This window comes from Rousettus aegyptiacus, unplaced genomic scaffold (assembly GCF_014176215.1).
Source record: "Rousettus aegyptiacus isolate mRouAeg1 unplaced genomic scaffold, mRouAeg1.p scaffold_m13_p_7, whole genome shotgun sequence".
In the NCBI taxonomy this organism is placed as follows: Eukaryota; Metazoa; Chordata; class Mammalia; order Chiroptera; family Pteropodidae; genus Rousettus; species Rousettus aegyptiacus.
In genome coordinates this window covers 96,953,391-96,971,197 of record NW_023416310.1, presented here as the reverse complement: position 1 = coordinate 96,971,197, position 17,807 = coordinate 96,953,391, and the positions used below count along the sequence as shown (strand labels likewise).

The window sequence follows — 17,807 nt, the reverse complement described above, 5'->3', positions numbered from 1 at the left end:
TCCTTTACCTGCAGTATAAGTATTTTATTCTAGTCTTTTGTTGTTGTATTTTATTTCGTAATCATAGAGTTCATATTGGGATCTTTATTAGTTTTTATCAGCCAAACAGCAGATGGTTGCTCCCAAAAGTTGTAAAAGCCAAATGTAAAATGTTCAGCTATATTTAGTAGCTAGAGTATTATTTAGTACTTAATGATAAGGCAGCTCTGCTGAGGCTGGGGGGAAAAAGTCTGCTACTATTGTTTATGGTATAGTTGAATTAATCAAGTATACAAGCATATTATTTATTATTATTATATTTATTAGATTATATTTAGGCAAAGAAGTTCAAATGATGAAGAGGTAGTTCAATACTGTTTACTATAGAAAAGTGAAATGATGCTGAACCTGTGCTAGGTAAAACCATATAAAATTGTCATTTTATACTTCAACAATGGTAACATCAGCAATTTCATTTAGTTAAGCCTAACACTGTTAAAGGTACTCTGGATGAAAAATCCTGGAATAGGATGGTAAAATTTGAGGGTCCCCTCAGTGATGTGTTATTAAAATAAAAATTTTATATCTCTTCCAATAAAACCAACATTTCGTGCTATTAAGAATGCAATACAATATTTGTAATTGGATAAAACTAGATTTATTTTCTTCACATCACATTTTTGCTACCAAGTAAGGCATATTTTTATATAATGTTATAATAACATAGTGTATAAAAACTGTTTACCTCAACCTCACAGAAGTAATAAGTAGATGGTTAACCTTTGGAGTTCTCTCATGCCCTTTTACTAAAGTTAACCTAAGCATACCAAATGACTACCCTACTAAGCATATAATCAGGCCTGTCAGGAGCAGGAATACACTGATTGTAATAGCCTTTCTAGGCTGTAGTGACTATGCTAAATAGTCCTACCCTTTCAAATTATTATTGACAACTTTAAAAATAATCTCATGTTGCTAATGTAAAGATATTCATTTGTGTGCCTTGCCTTTCCCCAAAGGTACTTTTATGAAAGTTAGGATTAGGTTCAGCTGGATATTTCTGAAAATTAAATTAATAATAGAAGTTTCACATGTAGGTTTATTTTTCTCTTCATAAAGTGAGTTTGGAATTAAGGAAGAAGGAAGAATGTATATTGCTATAGTCTTAACTATCTAGTTGAGACCTTTTGGGGTTGTAAAAGGGAGTTGAACTAAAAATTAGTTCTTTTTTCCAGGGGTCAAAAACAATTCATCAAAAAGAGGCTAAGAAAAGATTTTGTATTTAGGTATTCTTCAGTTCATATTGTACAAAGCTATTGAACAACTTATTAAATAGCCTTTAAGATAACATATTTGGATAATCTTATGTCTTCTCTTTGTATTCACATCCCTCTGACTTTTAAAATACACAATATGAAGAATTATATTTCTCTTAAATACAGTTTTAAAAAATCTGTTTTCTCTACTTTGAAACCTGGCTATATTGCCACATTCTAGAAGTAGATCAAAAATGTCTTTGATACATTTTGAGAGTTACATATGATATTATTATTTGATGCTTACGTTAACCTGTATATATTTATTAATCTTAGTCTTCTAGATTTTCCATTTTAAAAGTGATATTGAATGAACGAACTTCAACTACGTGCAACAACGTGGATGAATCTCACAAATATTATATTGAGCGAAAGAAGCCAGACACAAACAAAAGAGTACACTGTATGATTTCATTCATATAAAGTTCAAAAACTAAAACCAGTTTGGAAGTCAGGATAGTAGTTACTGTTGGAGGGGTGGGTACTGACTGAAAGGGGGCACAAGGTGGGACTTCTGGTACGTGGATAATGTTCTATTTCTTGATCCAGTTGCTGGTGACACAGGTGTGTTCATTTTGTGGAGAATTTTCAAATTATACACTAATGATTTATGCACTTTTTTTTGTATCTATGTTGTAGTTCAAAAAAATCTTTAAAATGATGTTTTCTGCAAACTGGCTTGATTCCAGCTTTTGCTAAGATGGCTGTTTATTTCTCTTTGAAGGTGCCAATGTGAACAGGGCTACAGCCAATAATGATCATACAGTGGTGTCACTGGCATGTGCAGGAGGTCACCTGGCAGTTGTTGAGCTACTCTTGGCTCATGGGGCTGACCCTACCCATCGACTCAAGGTATCCTACTTAAAAATAAGTAAATAAGTAATATATACATTACTATTAAATTGTATGAAAAATATAAGTTTATTCGATCTCTTAATGCTTAATATTATTACTGTTTAAATGAGTTTTGATTTTATATGCATTACTAAGAAACTAAATGCGCATAGTAATCATGAGAAAAAATTTAGTAATAATTATGGCGTCAATTTTTCTCAGGATGGCTCAACAATGCTCATTGAAGCTGCAAAAGGTGGCCATACTAACGTTGTTTCTTATTTGTTGGATTATCCAAACAACGTTCTGTCAGTTCCTACCACAGATGTGTCTCAGCTCACTCCACCTTCCCAAGATCAATCTCAGGTAAAGTAAAAAAGAGTTTATTTGTAAATAGAAATATTCTTACAAAGTGGGAGTTTTTGTTTAAAATTCGTTTTGGACAAAATTGGTTTGTTTATCTCATATTGAGATAAACATAGACTAAATTTTTAGGCCTTATTTTCTTTAAAGGACATGAGGGGGAAAGTACATGGAAATTTTTTTATCTTGCTTACTAAAAATAGTGTTTTAAAAAACACTTAATACCAAATATAAATATTCCAAGTTGTCATCTTACTACAACTAGGTCTTTAGAATTTTTTTTTTTTTTAGTGATTATTAAACATAATCTTGAACCAAGAGAAAGCTTTTCCCTTTATACCTCCCAAGACAGTATTTTTTATCCTAGAGATAGCTACTTTGTCAACCTGGAAAGTATAGTTAACAAGGATACAGGCACCAAAAATTCAGTAAAGTAATTTTTAAACCTATCTTAAAAATATGAAGAGAGTATAGAGAGTATACTAAGTATCAAAAGTTCAAAGAAATCTTAAGTTCTTTTCTACGAAGTTATCCTGAGAAATGCTAAAAATACCCCAGTGCAGGAAATATGTTGGATTTTTTTCTTTTGACATATATGGAATTTGAACAGGGGAAAATTGGCCAATGAATATGTGATTTGTACTCCTAGCTATATTTGAAACCAGCAAGGTTTTCTTGGCAAGAGAGTAATATTTAATTCCATTTAGCTTATCATTCACTACTTATAGATTGCCTGTGGTTGTCCAATCAGTATTCTCAGAAATTATTCCTTAGTGAAGGTCTGTTTTTAATTTTTAAGAAATAAAAAAGTGAATTTGGTGGTATGACGAAAATCTAAAAAAGGATCTCTTTCATCCATGGGCCTTTGTTTTATTCTTTGGCCTGAGATTATTTTTTTTCTGAGTTGACTTTTTAGGTTCCACGTGTACCAATGCATACACTTGCCATGGTCGTACCTCCGCAAGAACCTGACAGAACTTCACAGGAGAACTCCCCTGCCCTTTTAGGAGTACAGAAAGGTTAGTTATTGATTATTTTCCTTAAAATGGGAATGTTGTCATCTAATTAATGAATTCATAAAAGTATACCCATGGTTAATTGAGGTAGGTAATTCTGAAAATGCTAATAACCTTACAGACTATTTAAAATAGAAAAGATATAACTACTAGGAAAAATGACTTCTTCCTGCTAATATACTGCTAGGTTTTTTATCTGGCACAAATGAAAATACTTAAGAAGCAAACCAAGTTCTCGATTATATTAGAGTAGCAGAAATTTATCATTCATTTCCCATTCGACAATTCTTTAGCTAAACAATAGTATGTGAGGACTAAAAATGTGTTTGTTTTCTGGTTAAGTCTTAGTACCATCAATTCAGTGAGTGAGAAGTTTAAGAATTACACTTAGTTTCTTTCATGTAATGCAGAATTAGTGGGTTAACATCTGTTAGTATGTGAACCTGGACAAATAGCTAACAAAAAATATGTAATATACAAGCGAATATTAAGAAGGAGTGTATACTATTTAAAAGACTCAGGTTTATAAGCTCTGGTGTTTTTCTGCTGTCCTTTCATCTATAGATATAAAAAGTACCATCACTTGATAATCATGTATAGTTGTCACATCTGAGTTCTCTGAAATAAGAAAATAGGTAATTTGTAAGGTATCAAAAACTATCTAAAAACAAGTTATAAGTTATGAGCATATTTCATTCAGAATGTGATAATCAAATCCTAGATATTTGAAGTCACAATGAGGTGTGTGTGTATTAGTATCTTTAATACTATGATGTAAGAAAAGTTGTTTAGTGGTTAACTGTTAGAGCAGCAAACAAGCTTCTTTCAAATTATGTCAGTTTTACTAATTTAGAGTATTGAGGGCCTTCATCAAGGATTACTTCATTTCTAAACTATTAATTTTAGAGACAAAATGTTTGTAATCTCTGACTTATGCTAGTTCTAGCAACTTTTCATTGGACAACTAGCTAGTCAAACTTTTCAGAAAATGAAGATTGCCATTTTTAATCTTAACAAATCAAAGCAAGTAAGCATGTACTTCTTAAGGAATCTGAGCATTGTAATTGGCTGACAACCTTTAGTAGAATGTTTAACCTAAACACCTTTGTCTTTGTTGTTTCTTGTTTGGTTAAATCCTATAGAGGACTACAGTATCTTATGCCAGGCAAAGTCAGTACCAGAGATCTTTAAAAGAATATGTTGTTAACACAGAGCCACAAAATGACCAAAAAATAAGCTAGGAAGGACATGAAGTATGTGCAGATAGGAAGTTAAACATTTTAAATTTAGATTTAATGTGTAAGTAAACTGAAATGTTTGGGTAGTGATTTTTTAAATTGCTACTCAAGTGAGTAATCATGTTTTGCTGACTGAGATACCTTTTTATTTGGAATAGCTACTTATTTTCTTCACTTTGTTGTTTTATTACTTACTGAACAGCATAAAAATGAACTATCTTTTAAGGAAGGTTTCACTTTTCTAATTTATTAAGGAAAGAAAAAATTAATACTTTATCTAAATACTTGAGCACTTGCTGTTGCTAGCTGTCAAGTGGCATCGCCAGCCTAATATTTTTTATGCACGATCAAACTATAATGATGCATCGTGTTAAAATGTAATGTTAGGATAAATCATGTGCATCATAGCATATCAGTCTGATTGAGGAAAAATCAGTTGATGATGTAAAAGTGCATGCAATCAACAGGATAGATAGAAAAACCTATCATAAATTATTAAAGATATATTATTACATTTTTCTCCTTAAAGTGGCATTTTCTCCTTAAAACTTCTCATTATGTCTCTAGACAGAGGTGAAATTACTGACTGACCCTTTTGTTTCTTCGAAGTCTAAATTATATGTGTGTTTCACATGTCATTAGGGATGGAGGAAGGCTTCTTCTCTAAAACTTTCTTGTCTTAGCAATCGTCTTTTCAAGTTCTTATAACATTTTACTCCTGTTTTAAATAAATCTTTTTATTATTCATATCTACATTCTTTTAAAATATGTTAATGCCTTTAAATCTTACCCAGTTGTTTTATGTATATATATCCCACTCACATATTCTTTTTTCTTTCATGACTCATGTGCACCATTTGTCTAGGCTCCATCTGTCTTGACCCACATTCTCCCGATTTAGGCAACTAATCTCGCTTACCCATTGTTGGTTTTCAAGGGTTCGTAGTTCTAAGTGGCATCTGACAGGCCTCAGAATCACCTCTAGAAACAAAATGTGAAACTAGGTGAGAGAGATAGATATGCTCAGTTTTCTAGCATTATTTAGATTTATTAACTATAGTTATGAATATTCAGATGAGAAAGGATACGTAAGTAATAATAACCCTTTGTCTTTCCAAAATCCATTTTTAAAATAAATTTGTTGATTAAAGCCATTCGTTGCATCTAATTTATTTGTTGTAACTGGTTCTCCGGAGATTCTAGAAGAGAGGACTCATGATTATTCTCTGCAGATTATACAACTTAGATTAATCTATTGCAAAGCATTTAAATAATATCGAGATTAACAAAACCTGCATCTTTTGTGTGCACCTCAAGCCCTCTTGAAAAGTAATTTTTTTTTCTGAACTCCTACAGCAGTTTATTGGATCTTCCTTCTGGCTGTGATCACTCCTGCTCCTTACCCTCCTCCCCTTTGGACTTCAGGTGTAGAAGGTCATGTTGATCATATGCCTGGCACTTTGACATTGTGGCTTCTCTCTTGTTTACTTATTCCCTTTTATTTGTCTTTCTGTTTCCCTACTTGCCCTGTAGGCAATCATTCTGATATGTTCGATGTGCAAATCCGTTTGTTCTTATAAGTTCTTATAAAATATTTACTACTTTCTGGGTATTTTTAATTTACATAAATGGTATTGTGCTGTAATCCTGTTTTGATTTTTACTTTTCTTGCTCAATACTGTTTTTAAAGTCTATTTATGTGTCTGCCTCTAGATTGTGTCTGCCTGCAGCAAGGTGTTTCACCTGTGTATTCTCCATTTTTTACCAATTCTTTCTCCCAGCTATGGGTACCCAGATTGTCTCTCATTCCTTAACATCACAGACAATGCTGTGATGAAAATCCTGGTATACACCCCTTGTGGATCTATGTGAAAATTTCTTTAGGATAAACTAGGAGCAAAAGTGTCTGTCATAGGATTGCATAATGTTTATCTTACAGACTACTACAGATTTGCTTTCTAGAATGGCTAAAGCAGTTTACACTCCCACCAGCAATGTGTAATGGTTCCTATATTACACCTCACCCCTCATTTTTCATGCCTGCCACCCTTTGCCCTTATCATTACATTTGGATTCATACATCTCTGTCTTCTCTTTTAGACTGTACGCTCCTCAAGGGCAGGGTTTATGCTGTTCACCTTGGTGTGGTCTACTATGCCTTGATTTCCTAGATGTTCAACTATTTGTTGAATAATTAATGCCAGGCTAAGAATACAGATTATTCTGAAGGCAAAAAAAAATTATTAAGAATCTTTAAGAAGAGAGACATTGTGATTAAAGAGAAAGTTTTAAAAAATTAATCAAGAAGTAGTATTCTAGAGTGGTGGGGAAAAGATCAAAAAGAAATATAAATGTTAAGTAAGAATTAACATGCTGCTTTATATCCCAGGGTTCGTTATTGGCATAGGTAACATGAAAAGTTCTCTCTCTCTTTTTTTTATCAAATTAAAAGTGTACAGAAAATAATACATGTACAGTGAATGAAATTGAGTGTTCTAATGGAAATTTTACTACTGATATTTTCTATTTCAGTTTATTTCCATTATGTAATTAGGCTTACGTGGATTTACATGTGCCCCAACTTAATAATATCTTTTAACATATAACTGCTTATAGTAAAAGCCAGAGGTTGAATGAATCTCTTAGCATGTAACACAGGTGCTCTATCTTTGGATACTCCTGCTTAACCTTACTGTGTTAAAGATGTGTAGCATGTGCCCTGTTACTTTAGGAAATTTGAGACATATTTAGACATAAAGAAAAAAATGAGTCAATTCTAGACCAATGGCTTTCATTTTCGGCTGTAACCACAATAAGAAATATTTTATATTGAAATCCAGGACACAATATACATCTACTTATCAAAACACAAATTTTGTTAGATAATACATACTTACTACATTTAATGTACAGTGTTATTTTCCATTCTATTTCATCAACTTTTTTTTTTATTTTTGTTTAAGACCCAGTTGGGAATGCTGTTTTAAGGTCATTCTAATAAGGAATCATTCTAATAAAAAAAAAAAAAAAAAAGGAATTGCAGAACAGGTTTAAATTTGATTAGACAAAACCAAGTAAATAAATATGAAACCAGATCTGTCCATCTGTATGTCATGTATTTTGTCCTTTGGCCATTTTTTTTTATTATGCAGTATACTAATTATTTTAGGCTCAAAAATGATTGATAAAGTTAACTCATTTCAATAGTAAACTAAACAATTGGCAAGTCATATCCACCTCATTCTCTCACTGCTTATAAAAAAGGGGGCATTTCTAAGCTGTCTCTATATCATGGTTTCCTATTACAAACTTATTCTACTTTTATTAATGGAAGAAAAGTAAAAGGTCAGGAAATAGGATAGAAACTAAACCAAAAAGATGAGATGGAGACTTTACTTATTCTCCTAGATAATACTTTGTAAAGTCACTCAATTCTACCAATGAATAGATTTATTTATTTATATCTGACAGTGGGAGATGTTAGAAGGGGATGGAACTCTTATTTTCTGGCATCTTATATTATGACCTTCCTACCTACGGAAAATTTTGTTACTAAAAGGACACTTGTCACATCTCTTCTTTTCCCAAAAATGGATGGTGTTGCTTTAGCTTCTAGGACTAAGACATGATTTATTTTTCACCAATCTGGTTTATTCTTGATGTTGCTATAGCTTGTGTTAGTGCTTTGATATGTTTCTAAGAAATCGCATTAACTCCATGGTTACAGATATCCAGAATTTGGGAAGAACTACTTTTTATGCATTACTTTCACCATCCTTGATTTTACTGCTACATATGTTCTGGGCTTCTAGTCTCTATATTCAGTTAAAAATGTTACTTTAGTAATTTTGTAAGCTTCTTACATCTTATTCGTTAGCAGGAAAGGGCAATTCTTATCTGTTACTGTCCTCAAAATTCTAGTCTTATTTTGGATCATTTTATTATTTGTAAGATTTTAAATTTGTGAACATCCAATGTGATCATATAATTACCATCTGGTTCGTATTGAACTCTTACATGGATTTCTTTAATCTTACATACAAATTACATAGCAATTATATAAGGGTGTTGTGAAATTAATAAAAGTTTAAAGGAGTATTCATTCTTCATAGAATTTCTAAATTTAGTCTGCTGATGTCTTTGAATTTGTCATATGACTAAAAATTTTCTTGCTGGGTTAGCAGATATATATATTGCTCTCCATGCCAGTTAACCTCCCTCCTCATACCTGTTGATTGTCATTAGATACTTTGAACAAATCATAGGATTATGGATTCCTATTTGATCTTATGGAAGTAAGTATAGAATTATCTCACAAACCTAAAGTTTTTGCTCTGAAAGAATAAAACCTTTCCCCACCACTTTGCTCAGATAGAAATATAAAATTGAATACAGACAACATATTTTGATGAAGTTTGCTTTTAAAGAATAATTAAGTCTTTTAAAATGATGACAGTCATTTTGGCTGTGGCTAAAAACAATATCTAGAGGAGAAACAGACTTTTTCAGTAATAACATGTTGCATATGTTTGAGCTACCTACAGTTTTAAGATCTCCTATTCCAGCAAAAAAGCAATGGAATCTCTGACTTTTTTTCACCCTCTTGCAATTCAGAGCATTTTAACATCTAATGGGTGACTTTTTTCCTTTGGACTTGAGAGTCATTTTGAATGCAGTGGATGATCTTATGTTTTAAAATTCTATGTTACTCATGTTATTCATATGTGTTGACTCTAATCCAAAAGAGTATACAACTATTTTTTTACCCAGTTCTCTTTTTTTAAATTAATTAATTTTTTTTATTATGGTGACATTGGTTAACAAAATCCAGCAATTTTCAAGTGTACAACTCAACTGTAAGGCATATGTATATTGCATTGTGTGTTTTCACTGCCTCCAGTTCTTTTTTAAAAACAGCTTCATTGCTGTTTGGTTTATATACCACAAAGTTCACTCAGTTTAATTGTACAATACAATGAGTTTTAATAAATTTATAGAGTTGTGCAACCATTACCACCATCTAGTTTTAGAACATTTTTATCACTGCAGAAAGATCTCTTATTCCTATTTGTGATCAGTCCTCATTCTCACTACTGTAACTTCATAGTTATGATACAAATGGAATTTTGTGTTTGTCTTTCACTTGGCAATACGTATTCATCTATGTTGTAGGATGTATCAGTAGTTTATTTCTTTTTATTGCTAATAGTTGCAGTTCTTCTTAAACAAGATTAAGCTTTGAATTTGCCTCAAAGTAGTTATTACCTATTTTCTCCATTTTATTTCCAGATGTTAGGATTATTAATACTGATAATTATTTTGTCATGAGGGGAGTAATTTAAATGTGATTAAATCAAAATAGGATATATTTACTTGATTTTTAAGATACATTGTCAATATGAGTAATCCCAGATAGAGAATCTGATTTTCTTCTAGGTAACCTTATTTTTTTTCCTCATAGACTTTTACATGAGGAGTTTATTTAAACTTAGAATAGTTGTCCTTTGTGATATAAGTTTAACATAGCATTCAGGTACAGAAGGGTCAACGACTTATTTAATGGAAATTTTTAGAAGGGTATGTCTTGAAAAAACGGATTTCACATTCATTATTTTGATATATTAAGAGAAACATGTTGACAACTTGAAAAACACTTTGATCTACAAGTTATAGTTTCTTGTAGTAACCTGTACTTACACAGTTAATATTGTGAAAAGAATAATTGGACAGTTAAGCTAACATTAATGGTATCCTAACACTATTTTGATACTGCTTTAGATTTGATGTTCTTTAAAAAGTCCAATCAAATAAGCAGAATTTTGAGATTCTTTCCTCTCTGATTTTCTTTTCTCCCTGCCCCTGTCTGAATTTCCAAAATCTTTCTATCCTAAATATTAGATTCCTTTATTAAAAAATTCACATTTTTTGAATTGGCAACATCTCAGTTTGTGCTGTGTGAAATAGATGAGCATAGTCTTTAATCTACCTACCACTGTGTGACTCTTTGAACATTCATTCTACAGCTATTAAGGGTTTGGGGAGGGAGATCCGTGTGTATGGGAGGGGGAGCTGATTTTTTTTTTTTTTTTTTAGCATGGCACTTTTTCAAACATTTTTCATGTGCTTAGGTACATCCAAGCAGAAGTCCAGTTCCCTGCAGGTAGCAGATCAGGACGTACTGCCACCTTTTCACCCATACCAGCCTTTGGAGTGCATAGTAGAGGAGACTGAAGGCAAGCTGAATGAACTGGGACAAAGAATTAGTGCTATTGAAAAAGCACAGCTTAAGTCATTGGAGTTAATTCAAGGTGAACCTCTGAACAAAGATAAGATAGAAGAACTTAAAAAGAACAGAGAAGAGCAAGTCCAGAAGAAGAAGAAAATACTGAAAGAACTGCAGAAAGTGGAAAGGCAGTTGCAGATGAAAACACAGCAGCAATTTACCAAAGAATACTTGGAAACCAAAGGTCAGAAAGACACAGTGTCTCTACACCAGCAGTGCTCTCATAGAGGAGTCTTCCCAGAAGGGGAAGGAGATGGTAGTCTCCTAGAGGATCACTTTTCAGAGTTTCCTCAGGTTGACACAATCTTATTTAAAGATAATGATGTTGATGATGAGCAACAGTCTCCACCATCGGCAGAACAAATTGATTTTGTCCCAGTCCAGCCTTTATCATCTCCACAGTGTAACTTTTCCAGTGACTTAGGTTCTAATGGGACAAATGCTCTTGAACTTCAGAAAGTATCAGGTAATCATCAGATTATAGGACAGCCTCAGATTGCTATTACTGGACATGATCAGGGGCTGTTAGTTCAAGAACCAGATGGACTAATGGTTGCAACTCCAGCCCAGACGCTTACCGACACTCTTGATGACCTGATAGCAGGTGGGTTAAGAAATATATCTGTAATAATTTCTCTTTAATCTGTGTGCTCAACTTCTTTACACGACCCTCCCAAAACACCAATTTTGTACTTTTCCACTGTAAAATTACTTATTTCTTGAGGTGTTTTGGAAGTGATTTTAACTTAACTCAATAGCACTAACACTCAAGAGTGTTCTCTCCCCACTTTTTTGTTATTTGCAAAGGCAAAGAAATAAAATTGCTATTATCCTGTATTTTAGATGTTTGGTATCGAAACCACCCCTTGTTGTGTCTTGAGTAGGAGAGCTCAAAGTAGAATTTCTTTGTAGGCTTTATTGATATTCATATCAGATTATACATTAATTTTCCCACTGGTGATTTTGATGTTTAGAAATCAGAATCACACTACTTCTTTATTTGTAATTTTATTAGATCAATTTAACTATTTCTAATTAAAAGGGATGTTCAGAGAAAACTATAAGCTTTTCTCGTTGATATTTGTGGTTAGAAGAGATAAAGTACATAGAATTTATTGTCAGCTCAATGATTTAAAGATTGGGATTGTTATATTAACTATCTTAATGAAAGCACACAGACAGACGTAACACGTGCACGCACACACAGAAAAAAAAAGAAAGGCCTGGTAACCTTAAAGTATGTGTTTCTGGGTTTTTTTTTTGTTTGTTTGTTTTGTTTTGTTTTGTTTTTGTGGAAAATTACAACTAGATATGAAATGAGGTGCACAAGTTTACTTTCCCTTTCATTGTCCTTGCAGCAGTGGGAAAACAGTGCAATTAATCATTTACCTTCCTAAAGATGGCTGGTGAATGTATCACCTCCATGAGAGCCCAGTTCAGAAATGCAGCCAGAATGGCTGTTGACAGTGGATGAAGACCAAGAACTAAGATGTAGCTGGAGTGATATTCAAAGGCAGGCCAGTCCTCTGTCTCTTGATTGCAACATTTTTTTCCTTACTGTTGTCTGTTTCCTCTTGTCATATTCTCCTCCCCTCTTCCCATCCCAATTATGCTATCCCAGTTTCCTTTCTTTTTTTTTGTGAGCCTTTAGTCTTCCTAATCTTTACTGAATCTTTAAAAATGTGGAATAAGATTATCTAAATCAGGAATTTTATTGGGCATGTGTTTGACTTCTAATGGTTATAGAATTACAAAACTGCCTGTGAGTCTCCTCTGATATGTAACAGGTATCACTGTGCAGAGGAGGAATATCTTAGGTTCCAGAAAGAAAATAAAAATGCTGGGAAATGTTTTAAGGAGTTACATTCTTTATTCTTTAATTTGGGATTTTATATCTTCAGCCCACAGCCACTTAACTCAAATTAATTTTGTGTCATGAGCACTGAGAGTTGTTATAAATTATGAATAAACTCTTATAGTTCGTTTATAGTTCTAATTTCTGACTAGGTAGAAGCAGATATTGAAGTGTGAAGTGCAATTATGAATAATTATGAAACCCGTAGCCTGGGAATAACATTTTTAAGACTCAGGATTCTATAAATAGCATTATAATGTTTAATTAAATGCTCGGTTTGCAGCTATGAAACCCATATTACTAATGGATGGTTGGATGGTTCTTATAGGGGAGGTCAAATCTTATTTCACTGAGATATTTGTTAAATTGAAATGGTCTTTTACAAAGTTCACATGAAACTTCAAAAACTGATTTAGAAAACACCTTTTATATTTTTATGTAATTATATAAAATGTTAACATAAACTAATAAAATATAATTTCTTTCAGACATTAATGTCTAGCAATAATTGGCCTACCATGTTGTACAATATTTTTTATTAATAATCTTTAACTTATAAATCAGCCAATAAACAAAAATTATCTTGATATAAAATTTTTCCATTTTCCTGAAAGTTTTAAAATATATAGCAAGAATTAGATTTTCTTTGTTCAAGATGATAACCTGTCTCAAAGTTTTAAAAAGTTATTTTATTAAGTCCAAGTTCCTTTTAATTTTCTCAATTAAAGGTAAAAGAATTTAGACAAATATGAATTAGGTGAATATACCTAATTGTACAATTATATGATATATTAAAATTGATAGGAGTATCAATCAGACCAAAGATGTAATTATTTTTTCCTAAATTAAATCTGGTTCTCATTCCTTGTATTTAATAAAGGAAAGAATACATCTTTCGGTTTTACTTTAGGGGAAATATTTATTTATAATAGCAATAAATTTCACTTTTATATGTTTTCTTTTTGTTGCTATTCGATTCTCAGAATTTGTCATGATAATGATTTGTTAGAAACATAATTTGCTAATTTCATGACTTGACTAGCTGACTGAGCCTTTTAGTATATAGTCTTATTTGTGTCATACTTGATACAGTCCCAGACAGAATATATGTAAGCTCTTGATTGGGAGCACTGTTCTTCGGGTCCTTTTGTTCTGAAAGTAAGGGGGTTGGGCTTTTAGAAGTTATCATAATAGTAAGTGATTCTTAATTCAAGTGTCTAGAACTGAGGTCTGGAATTTTAAAAGCAATTTAAAGAAACTCATAATAGCTTTGACCTTTGAACGGTTCTAAAAACATCTAGAAAAAATTCATTATTAACATATAAATAAAATTGGTAAAAATCAACTAATGTCAATTTATTCATATTTATTGAGCACTTACTATGTACCAAGCTCTGTGCTAAGTTCTTTATATACATTATCTCATGGGCTGTTTATAATAATCCTACACAATAGGTACTTCCCCCCTGTTTTTCTGTTGAAAAACTGGGGCTTATGGAAATTAAGTAGCTAGTAGATGCCAAGATTCAAAGTTGGTTCAGCCAGGTTTAAGAACTTTAGATGTAATATTCATATATCTGATTCAACTTCAAGTTCTGAATTTATCCTAAAGATATTATTTCTTTAGTCTTCTAAATTCTATTAAATAAAAATTTCCTAATTTTTATATTAAGATTTGATGTGCATGTAAAGTTTAATATAGTTTTGTGACTTTAGCATATTGTCACTGCTGTCGACACTTTAATAGTCTCTCTTACAATAAATTCTAGTTCAAAAATATTTTTCTTTAAACACTCTTATGGTAGTCAATGTAGGCTTAAAAATAAAAAGTAATTAGGAAATCTTATTTTTGAGGGAATTTACAATAAAATATCTTTAAATAATTTTCTCTAATGTATGTTAATATTTTGTGTATAGATTTTTATTTGTTTACATGAAGCCATTTAATAAAGTTACTATTCTATAAAATAGATTATAGTGATTTAATTTATTGAAAACTTACAACATTGTTTATGTACGCCTAGTATCTGAGATTTTTATATAGTAAGGTTTATTATTATCTTCCATATTGCTTACAAAACTCTTAAATTTCACAAAGAATTAAGTGGAATATTATACTTAGTTCTCTTATCACCCCATTTTAGGATAGTGCATAAATTTAATTTGAATTACATAGTGAATTTTGTGGGAGTGATCTTAGTCATTTTCAGAGACATTTTATTCACAGTTAGGAAACATTTTAGGATTATGAACATGTCATGATCCTGGTATAATTTAATCTTAGTAAACCTTTATTCCACATGTACCTTTAAATTTTTGCTATTTTAAAATCCTATTAGAGTCACTTTTGTGGAATGTTTCTGATTGTCATTATTGCAAGAAGGAAAAATGTTTCTAAGATAATGTAGAAAATGTATAATAATTGATGTCATAACACATTTTTGATAGTAGAACTGTCAAATGCACAAAAGTATTTTTTAAAAGTTAACTGTAAAGCCTTTTATACTATCATATTCTGGCATAACAGTCTAATCAACCATTTAAAATTTTTAAAATATTTTTATAATAATGAAAATAGAACATGAATAAACAAAATTAATGATAGAAAAGTAGTTCTCTGGTAAGGTATATGTTAATATTATGAGACCACTGTTAAAAATCTTATTATTATAAAGGTTCTATATATCAGTCTTTAGTGTCTGGAGCTGTTTCCCAAATATATCAGCTATTTGGAGGAGGTATAACAAAATACTATCTGCTGTTAATTCATTGTATGACAAAAAATTTTAAAGCTTTTTTTCCATGCGCTTGTTCTTATAAGTGAAACAAATTATAATCATTCCTGTTTGTAAAGCAATAGTTAAATTATGTATATTTATGTGGTGACAGAAGCTGGAGAAATTCATATTGCCAAGATACTTTATATATATTGGTGGGGAGGAGGGAATAACAGCTCATATAGAAATATATCTGAACAACTTAAAATTTGCTGTTATTTTAAAAAGTAGTATACTAAGTTGAGTGCTGTTGTGAACAGTATCCTAGATAGGGATCCAGTCCTATCAAAATTCTAGAGGAAAAACATTGTCCAACACTTGAAATCCTTACATTTTCCTTTAAGACCTGTTTTTGATTGATTTTTATTTGGGGCTATAGGATTGTATTGCTATCACTGAAGCTTTGTTGTCTTTTTCTGTATTATAACGATTATATGTTTTTTCCTGAATTTTTTCTTGAGTAGTAATGTTTTTATTTTCAATTTGGTGAATAACAGTACTGTAATATCTATAAAATATCTGATAATTGCATGTATTGAGTGTGCTTTTTATATATTATCTCTCACACAGCTCACAACATCCCTCTGAGTTAGGTCCCATTTCCTGCTCTAGGTGGCAAATTTTATCTCTAGTGAATGATAACAAATATACAGAGACATAAAAATATAATTTCAGTTAACTCAGTTTTCAAACACCAGATGAGATCCCAAATAAAAGTTATTTTTTGATTTTCAGACATTGATTCATCTTAGCAAATTTTCAAACTAAATATTGAATTTTAGAAACATACACCCTTTAAGGTTTATGGAGAAATATTCTAACTTGTTCTCCCCCTCCCCTTTTTTTTGCATTATCTTCAGGATATTATCTAATCACCTTTCACAAATTACAATATAAAATTTCTTTATTTTTATTAGAAACTATTTTCTCCCTATTGACAACGTAAAAGGCAGCTATTTATTTGTTGTGTTTGCACTAAATATCAGGCACCGTGCCAAGTATCTTACCTGCATTACTTCAAGTGGTTTTTCCCGCAACCTTACAAGACAGGTACTATTATTATCCACCTCTGTTTTACACATAGGAAAATTGAAGCTCTGAGTAGTTTAGTTACTTGTTCAAGATCAGAAAGTTAGTGGTGGAACTGGGATTCAAACATAGGTCCATCTGACTCCAAAGCTTATGATTTACTACATTATATTACTGCTATAGAATTTAATGTTTTCTGTATTTTTGTACATAAATGACTTGTTTTAAGTAGAATTCAGTAATATGAATATTGTTTTTCAGCTGTGAGTAGCAGAGTGCCCACTGGTTCAAACAGTTCCTCTCAGACTACAGAATGTCTTACACCTGAACCCTGTTCGCTGTCTCCAAGCAATGTGGCTTCCCAGGCTATGCCTCCTGTGTATCCTTCAGTTGACATTGATGCACATGTGAGTAGATTGCTTTATCTAAACTTACTTAGCACATTTTGATTTTCTTTGTTTGGAAAGGAAAATTGTTGTATATTCATTGTGAAAATATTATTTGCTCTTCAGTTGATAACCCCATTGTAAACAAAACAAAATCCAACTTATTTTTTTTCCCTTCCAGACTGAGAGCAATCATGACACGGCATTAACACTAGCTTGTGCAGGGGGTCATGAAGAACTTGTATCTGTACTTATTGCGCGAGATGCTAAAATTGAACACAGAGACAAAAAAGGTAAGAAATGTCAGAAATAAAACCTGAGTGTAGTTACATCAGAAAAGAGTTTTATCACTCTTAATAAGTAGTTTTTAGATCAACTCAGTGAAAATATGGATAAGCATATTATTTCAATGAGGAAAATCCAGATCTGTTATCTACAGAGCCAAATTATTCTCCAAAAATTCAAAAATTAAACTGTATATCATCAGTGCAGTACAGCAAATTGTGGTTGCCTTTCTCTTTAACCTAAAAGTAGAGCTTGCAGAGGTATCCGTTCATTATGTGTATAAACTTTATAGTTTTATTTGAGCATTTCCCTTTTATTAGGTGTTTATAGATTTTGTCACTAACAAAATTAGAATTTAGAAAAATTTTATTTAAATAGCTATAAGTATCTGCCCTAAATATTTTTTCCACTAAAATAATAGAAGATTGAAAACAGTGGCTTAAAAA

The 17,807-nt window shown here is 31.6% G+C and overlaps 1 protein-coding gene across 3 annotated transcripts in view; it reads left to right on the top strand.

The window, feature by feature from the left end:
• The window catches only part of ANKHD1 (ankyrin repeat and KH domain containing 1), a 90,292-nt gene that overhangs the window by 52,230 nt on the left and 20,255 nt on the right, over positions 1–17,807 (top strand). For all 3 annotated transcript variants that reach the window (XM_016166321.2, XM_036224673.1, XM_036224672.1), the window contains 6 exons: positions 2,020–2,147; positions 2,352–2,495; positions 3,409–3,511; positions 10,875–11,633; positions 16,952–17,097; positions 17,258–17,369. In XM_016166321.2, coding sequence (XP_016021807.2) covers positions 2,020–2,147; positions 2,352–2,495; positions 3,409–3,511; positions 10,875–11,633; positions 16,952–17,097; positions 17,258–17,369 — 1,392 coding nt within the window. The remainder of the gene's footprint in view (positions 1–2,019; positions 2,148–2,351; positions 2,496–3,408; positions 3,512–10,874; positions 11,634–16,951; positions 17,098–17,257; positions 17,370–17,807) is intronic.